Below are 9,135 nucleotides of genomic sequence, written 5' to 3' on the forward strand. Positions count from 1 at the left end.
ATTCAGTTGTCAAACTATTAAATGGTTTGCAAGTTATTTAAGTAATCGCGAACAAATGGTTGAGGTAGTTAATGGAAACGGTTCCCGGGTGCTCTCAGACTGTAGCGCGGTTAATACAGGCGTTCCACAAGGCTCTATACTAGGACCGATTATCTTTGCGCTATATTGTGCCGACATTGTTAACAGCATTAAACACTGTAAATACCACATTTACGCTGATGATATACAAATTTATATATCGTTTAAGCCATCTGAAGCTAGCGTGGCTATTCAAAAGTTGAATGATGACTTGAGTTATATTACGCAATGGTCAGAATCTCATAATCTCGTACTGAATCCGGACAAAACTAAGTATATCATATTAGGAACGAAGAAACAAATCAATCTAATTGGTAACTTAAACCCTAACATACAAATTAAAGGAAAGAAAATCGAGCGCATGAAAGAAGCGCGAAACTTGGGTTTGTTGATCGATGAGGAATTGAGATTCGAAAAGCACACCATTAATACAGTTCGTAATTGCTTTTACAGATTAAAAGTATTGTATAGGATAAGAGATGTTCTTAGTAAAGACATGCGAATTAAACTTTGTGATAGCCTGGTATTGTCTAAACTTAATTATGCTGATGCCGTTCTAGGACCCAGACTGCTAGCTCGCTCAAAAAACCTAATACAACGAGTACAAAATGCATGTCTCAGGTATTGTTTCCACATTCCGCCTCGCGCACATGTATCCCCATACCTTAATACCGCACGGATGATTAAGATGGAATACCGAAGGCAATTACATCTTGCTACCCTCCTATTTGGCGTTATTCAAAATAAAGCACCTTTATATCTATACAGTAAGTTGCGTTGGGCAAAAGAAAGTAACAAAACATATCCCACGAGGGCGTCGTCTTATATGCTTAGCGTGCCTCTTCATCGATCAGCAGCCTTTCGTGGTAGTTTCCGCTATGCAGCGACGAAGTGCTGGAACAATCTGCCGCCTCCCCTTCGGATCCTGGAAACCATTAATATATTTCGTTTTAGATACAAATCATATTTACGTAATCTACAGCTTCAGTCATAATTTGTTTTTATTATTATTATTATTATTATTTTTTTTCTTTTCTTCTTTTAATTTAGTTAACTATTATGCAATTAATAGTAAATACAATTGTAGTATGCATATATCAAAATGATATATATGTGTAGACCAAGTTGGTTTATATATATATATATATATTTATCTCGTTATATGAATAATTTTTATTATTATAATATAAATACTTGTAGTATATATGTTATAGGTATAATTTAATTTAATAATTTAATATTTATTATAATAATTATTTATATCTTACCTAAAGGTATGGCTCCGCAGCTTATAGCTCAGATTGGTCTAGCAACGCGCTGCTGCAAAGGCTGCTATTTGCTTTCTTGTTTATTTTTTTTTTTGTACGACTTCTTCGTGGTCGTACATTTTGTGCTGTATGGTTTGAATGACAGATAATTATATAATAAAGCATACAATTGAGTTACGTAAGATATAATAATTGGATATTCAACTTACCGTTTTAACAAATTACAACTTTCGGATTAAGCTCATTAGATTTTATATTATATAGTTTTTTGTTTTATTTTGTATTTTATTACGGGAAACAGTAAATAACTGAAAGTAATACGCAATAGAAGGATGCGTGACAGCGTCGATACACTGCCGGCGCGCGCGCCTCACTGAGGTGGGAGGCCTTGCATTCCTTCCCCCGTCACCCCCCGAACGATTATTAGCTAATGGAACAAAATTGTCATTAGCTAATGGGTTCATAAAATATGTATGTATTTATATATTTATAGTTATGTATTGTTATTATGTGTATATTGTATGTACATTCAAATTGTAGATTTTTTTATTTTTTATTTATTTATTTATTTTTTTATAATATATTATCATATATTGTCACAACCCGTCACAACCACACAGGGTACCATTGAAAATCAGCGTTGGGTTCTTGGAACCCAACTTGGAAGCTGAATGGTACACCTTTTAGGACATGTTAAGATCATTGTGTTGTTTTGTATTGTTGTTGTTTTTTTTTTGTATATTTAGTTAGCAAGTAGTTATAGTTAGTTAATATGTTTATATTTTTTTTGTTTGCTTTTTCTTCCTTTTGTTTTAAATTTTTATACTTCTTATTCTTTTATTATGTACTGTGTCCTAATAAACATTTCTTTCTTTCTTTCTTTCAATTAATTATCCTCGATTAACCTTGGGACACTTTTAGATAACGAATGTTTTCCCATATCGGTTGGTCTCCGACTGGGAACACCGCTGTATTCTGTGCACAGATGTCCGAGTGGACTCTTTCGGTTTACATGGTCTCTCTTTCCCAAGGAGTTCAGGCAGGCTTTTCCGCTACGGTTCTCTTAATGACATAATAAAAAGGGCTTTTGCCACCATCGACGTTCCTGCTCTTACTAAGCCACGTGGAATTTGTCGTGATGATGGTAAGAATGGTAATTTGTCGTGATGACTGATGGATTAACATTGGTTCCCTGGGAACGAGGACGGGTCCTTGTGTGGGACGCTACATGCGTTGACACGTTGGCCCCATTTCATATCCGAGAAACAATGTTAAGAGCCGGTGCCGCTGCAAAAAAATCTGAAGCAAAAAAAAGAACTAAGTATTCGTATATCATATCAAATTACTTTTTTGTTCCATTTGCTGTCGAAACGCTGGGCCCTTGGAGTAGTTGTACCAAAAGCTTCATCAAAAGTACACCTCGCTTCATTGCCTCCACTGATGACAGTAGGGCTGGTGCGTTTTTTTGTGCGCCAGAGAATCGGAATTGTGATTCAAAGGGGAAATGCTGCTAGCATTATTGCCACCATTCCACGCGGTCAAGATTTATACAGTAATTAGTTTTAGTTCATATTTGTATATATTTAAGCATTTAATGTTATTAATTCTTATGTTAATAAAGCTATGTACACTGATTTTCAATATCAGTTAATTTTATATTATTCTAAATGTATATGCCGCCGAGGTTCTAGCTAAGGGCGATAAATAATGATTCCACTGAAGTTTCGAATCTAATGCCGTTCTTAAAAATACTATTATATCAGTAAAATCAAAATAATTACTGCTTAACGCTCGAAATTAAAAGTTTTGCTAAAGTTATCAAAGTTAGGAAGAAAAATTAATAGTTCAAACTAAAATATTTGATGTACTAATCACACTCATATTTGTGGGATAATAAGTATTATATGTCTATTTAGAGGTTAGGTAGTTTATTGAAGAGAGCGTTGCACGATTAATAATAATAACAATGATAGAGTTGTTGCCGATAGCAGCTTTTTTTTTTATGGCATTGGTGGCAAACGAGCAGGAGGCTCACCTGATGGAAAGTGACTACCACCGCCCATGGACATCTGCAACACCAGGGGACTTGCAGGTGCGTTGCCGGCCTTTCAAAAAGGAGTACGCTCTTTTCTTGAAGCTTCCCATGTCGTATCGGTTCGGAAAAACCGCCGGCGAAAGCTGGTTCCACAAAGTGGTTGTGCGAGGCAGAAAATGTCTGAGAAATCGCGCTGTTGTGGATTTTCGGACATCAAGGTGGTGCGGGTGAAACTTAGAATTTAGGCGAGATGTCCGAAGGTGAAATTCAGCAGCCGGGATTAATCCGAACAATTCCTCGGAACATTCCCCGTGAAAAATTCGGTAGAAGATGCAGAGTGATCCGACATCTCTACGCAAAGCCATCATGCAAGCTGCATCATACATTGTCATAATTATTTTACTTTCTGCCAACTTTAAAAAATAATTGAAAATCATCCGAAAAAAGATATGGCGGAAAAAAAATTCAACATTACTTATATCTTTGTCATATAAAATAAGATTATTTATAAAACAATAATTAAAATCAATCTGTGTGGAACTCAGTGTTAACACAAAGCCAGAATTTCTTATTATATTCATAAAATCTTGCTGAACTTAGCAATTCATAAGTCCTTAATATATCCGGTTGTTATTTTAATCGGTGTGCTGTAACTAAAAATTAAATTTGTTTCTAAAAAGAAATCTTACCTACTGGACAAAATGAAATTAAAAAATAACATTATTATATTTTTAATAATGTGCAGCACATTCGTGAAGCTAACATTGTTATTTTTAGAAGTCTATCATTATGTTACTAATGCGTCTTTTATCATAAAAATCACGTTATTAAAACAAGTAAATTATGTAAATATATGACTGCACTAAATCGATATCAAATAATAACTAACCTGACTAGTGTACAAAGATCTACTATTACTTTAAAATAAATTGTAACTGAACCTGCCAGGCCCGTCCGTCAGAAGGAGAAAAACTCGTTCTAATTTAATATATTATCTTCTTTTTAATACAGTATCTTATAAAAGGTGTACTTTAGAAAATGTTATGATTAGTAGTCGCCCGCGGCTATGTCCTTTCTTGGAGTTCATATTTGCTTCATACTTCATACATCAATATCATCAAATCGGTTCAGCTCAGGTTTGTTCGTGAAAGAACGACAGACGGAGAGACATAGTTACTTTTTAAATATTTATAATGTTAATATAGATTTATATAGATTAATGCAAAGCAAATATGCTTGCATATTTAGATTCGACGTGTAGTTTGGTTTAGATGTGATGGGCAGTCAGTACATTTTCAAGCACAAGGAGTTCTACAGCTTGGGTCAAACTTCAGTCAGAGTCATCAGCGTGACTCGCCAGTCTTTTGGTTTCTTCCATCACTCTAAAAACTCGGGAATAATGTTCGGTAATATAAATATCATTCAAAACAAATCTGAAATTTAAATTAACTTTCTCATTGTTTGTTTTATTTTGAGAAATCGAATGAGTAAAATAATTTAAATGAAGTCATTAACAATCGTGCTTTTCGCCAATACACATCATTACATCGCACCGTAAATACAAAAGATAATCAAAAATTTAAACGAACTTGTTTGGTTGAACATAAGTCATGATTGATTCAAATAGTAATGTATTTAGAAAGTTTGTAATGGCTTAAGTGACAGTCGTGTTCTTTTTAGCTGTGTTAATAATAAAATCGGAATGAATAGTTGAATCTGAAGAGAGCGCTCGAGAAATAAAATTAAATATGGAAAATAGATCATACAGAGTGCCAGCCTCTTTGGTATTCGTGTTACGCTTATCACGAGCGCTGGGGCTTGCTCCGCTACACCTGGCACGAGACCGCGCAGGATACACAGCGACCGTGTCCACGTCGATTGCTATTTACAGCTGCATTTTTACTCTGTGTATCCGTAAGTTTTTTTTTTTAAATAACAACTGAACATCTATGTATATTTTAGGTAATTCTTTTATTAATCACGAGTAACTTTACTGTCAATTGCTGACTATAGTCTTAAAAATAATTAAGGTATATTAACTTTACGATGAATAATTAATTAGCCACTGGCCATTAGGTGTCAGCCACTTTGTCGGTACTTTAAGAAATACTTTTTTTTTAAATGACCTTTTGTATGACAATATGCCGTGTCAATCAAGGGACTCGTATCCCGTCGTATCTTTCTTTTGCCCGTGGCTGACACCGGCTCCAAACAACTTAACAATAATTGTAACGATATTATAAAGTATTTTAAGTAGTCTAATATTTTTAATTTCTATTCACTGATAAAACTCTAAATAAAATTTTGAATACGCAATAATTTTTTTTATTTTTAGTGTCTATTAATTGGTTTTGAAATAGTGTTGTGTTTCGGTATATCTTTTTGTTAAATTTTTTTGATATAGATCTATTGATTATAATAATGAAATTGCATGAAATAAAAATATGTCCCTTGTTTTCAGATATGTGTGGCATGGGAACAATCTTTATATATCTTTTCGAATATGAAATAATTCCCGTCGGACATGTCTGCATTATATCAGTAATAATAATAGCAAATGGATTTTTTTCTTACACAGGCGTCGTCCGAATGAAAGGAAACATCAAACATTCAGTTGCATTAAATAAAGTATTATTTTATTTATTTTACAATAATTGCGTTAATTCCTAGAATACTGTAAATATTGTGGAGGATCCCATTGGAGAGTCATATCATTCTCACGTCTTATATATTTGAAAGCCATTTTTTTTAACTATGGCAGTTGTGAAAAGTTCATTCGTGTCGAGCCACATCAGTAATGACATTTAAAACTATCTATACCGAAATTTAATTAGTATGTTTTATGGTAAACTATTTTTGTCCACAGCATTGCTCGTGTTTTAGGGATTAGTTGAATATAGTAAACTAGTTTTTGCCCGCGGCATTTCTCGCGTTTTAGGGGGTTGCTTGTACTGTGTTAGGTAAATAAGTATCCTTCCTTGTTCAAGTTCAAGTATGTTTCACATGCAATTTCATCAAATTAGGTTCATTGGTTTGGTTGTGAAAGAGCGACAGACAGACAGACTGACAGATAGAGAGTTACTTTCACATTTATAATATTAGTATCGATACAACTTTTGTAGTCTAAAACATATGAAAAGTTGCCGATGTTTTGTCACCGGTTGTGGAGGTCTTAATACGTTAAGTGAACCTGCAATAAGCGCCATAATATGACACCCCCTTGTCATGTATTAAAATTAAGATAATACGTATTTTAGATAAACAAAGAGATTAATGGCAACATTTACATAGATCGTAACAAAAGGTTCTTTATGAAGATTCCTTCGGTGTCTTTAACTATATACACTGCAATCATTATTTTCAGCAAATATGTCAATTTTAATCCAACAAGATGTGAGTTAATGTTATTCATCATTGTACTGACTGATATTATTGATTTGAAGTATTTATAAATATTAATTTCTTTAAAATATTATTTCAGTGTTATTGGAATTGTTGAAGTTTATTTTTAATATCGATCGTTATAAATTATTGCTGATGGAATTGGAGATTATCTTCATTAATTTCGATGTCCACTGTGTGCTGCAGACCATAACTACGAAATTAAAGCACTTGAACGAGGAAGTACATTACGGTGAATAACAAAATCTGCCAGTAAAAGTTGTTGTTAAAGAAATAAATGAGAGCTCAGGCCAAACTGGCCAGCCGGCATAGAAAAGTAATAATAATAATCTTTAAGCCTTAATTTAAACGACCTCCGAGGTCGAGTAGTGTGTACACCGGTTGCCGTGAATACGCCACTCCGAGGTCCCGGGTTCAATTCACGATGCCTAGTCGATGTAGATTATCATTAGTTGTCTTGTGTCTGTGTGTTTATGGTACCGTCGTTGTTTCTGATTGTCCATAGCAGAAGTTTTGGCTACTTACATTTGGTCAGAGTAATGTCACATACATGTTGTCCAATATTTATTATATTATTGCGTAAATATTGTTTCAGAACCTGTTTCAGCATCTACATGTCGCTCAGTGTGTCAACGTGTCAGCGATCTAACGAAGGGATATGTGTCTATTTGCGGTTTAGTCAAGCAACTGAACGCGTCACACAGCGCTGTCCTCTTTATAATATTCTCAGCGAACACCCTGCTGTTAATGTTCAGCTTCATCAATTTAATTGACGTTTTTATTGTATTCAGTATGTTATTTTATTCCTACGGTATTTATTGATACAAATTTAACGTTGAGCATTAAATAATTGAAATCCTTTTTTGATTAAAAAATGATTTTATTTCTTATATAATAAAAATAGTTGTCGCCAGCAGCTACGTTCGGGTTTTAGATTGTTTATCATGTGTCATTCAAAGAGCCTAATTGCTTTCTTGGAGTTCCAGTTTGCTTCATACCAAATTTCAACCAATTCGGTTCAGCGGTTTGCTCGTGAACAAACAAACATACAGAGTTACTTTCACATTCACAATATTAATACAGGTTATAAAAATTTGGATAATCTATTTTGTGTTTCTTAGCAGGAGAAACTCATCAACGAATAAACATTATTCTTCAGTTGATTTGGTGTGCAAAATTTTTGGTTACAATTTTGCTATTTATCGAACCTTGGCACCAAATACAGGCGGAGGTAATATATAATAATATAAATGAAGTATATCGTCTGAGAACGACTTGCCTCTTCATGTCTTGCTTAATAATAATGCCCTTGTTTAATAATAACGAAATTTTCTTTTCAGGTGACTGAGATACAAATAGTTCTGAGCAAGCTCATACATAACTTGACGCCTGCTGGGAAGTCCATCCCTCTGAAACTGGACCTGATGTTCAAACAACTCCTTCTGAACCAGCCAAGTATATCGCCACTGGGAATGTTCACAGTACAGCGAATACTTTTTATTAAGGTACTTTTAACATTGCTTTTATAGACTTAACTAATGTAAGTTAAGAAACAACACCAAATGATTAAATCTTTATATGATCTGTATTCAGATAAAAATGCCTTATAATAAAAAAGGTTCGAATCCTGTTATCTTATCTTATTATTAATTATCTATGATTTCGAATAGGAAATTTGTAGATCTAAGGAAGATCCGACCCGACCCGTCTTCACACGGGTGCAAGGCTAATACTAAATATAGTAGAAAATGTCAAAATGATCAGTGTTTCTTAACTATATTGTCCACGTATACAAAAACCTTCCTCTCGAATCACTCCATCAATTAAAAAAACCGCATCAAATATATGTATGATATAGATAACAAATGTTGAATTCGAAAAAAAATCATTAAAAATGTTTTTAAGTTAATCATTAAATTTTTAAAAATATTTATTTTCTACATATATATTAACAATATTTATTTATATATTTTAGACCATTAGTTTTGTAACTACGTACAGCCTGTTACTAATACAGTTTACAAAAAATCGATGGAAGAAATATGCACACAGTCATTGACTTGAATTTTCATTATTGAACTCTATACGAAGATGTTCATATGTTTGGATTGAACAATGTGATTGAACGATGTGCTATTATAAATTTGGATGAATGTTTGTGTTTAAAAAAAAAAAATTAAATAATTATTGAAAGGTAATTTTATTCAGAGAAAATAAAAAATAAAATGTATTTTTTTTATATTCTACGTTGTTTTATTACTGCTTTTTAATTCATAAAAATCTATAACATCGTTAAAAGATATGTATTAGTGTCTGAGGTTTTTCTAAAAATTCTACTCAAATTTTACAAAA

The 9,135-nt window shown here is 33.2% G+C and overlaps 1 protein-coding gene across 1 annotated transcript; it reads left to right on the forward strand.

Annotated features, from left to right (window-relative positions):
* Window positions 1–6,340: 6,340 nt before the first annotated feature.
* On the forward strand, window positions 6,341–8,896 carry LOC124533233. Its single transcript, XM_047108434.1, has 6 exons — window positions 6,341–6,774; window positions 6,863–7,015; window positions 7,379–7,573; window positions 7,905–8,014; window positions 8,124–8,288; window positions 8,759–8,896. Exons 1-6 carry the CDS (start codon window positions 6,693–6,695, stop codon window positions 8,840–8,842), a joined length of 789 nt encoding a protein of 262 aa, XP_046964390.1. The 5' UTR covers window positions 6,341–6,692; the 3' UTR covers window positions 8,843–8,896.
* Window positions 8,897–9,135: the final 239 nt, after the last annotated feature.

The sequence above is a fragment of the Vanessa cardui genome, chromosome 10 (assembly GCF_905220365.1).
Source record: "Vanessa cardui chromosome 10, ilVanCard2.1, whole genome shotgun sequence".
In the NCBI taxonomy this organism is placed as follows: domain Eukaryota; kingdom Metazoa; phylum Arthropoda; class Insecta; order Lepidoptera; family Nymphalidae; genus Vanessa; species Vanessa cardui.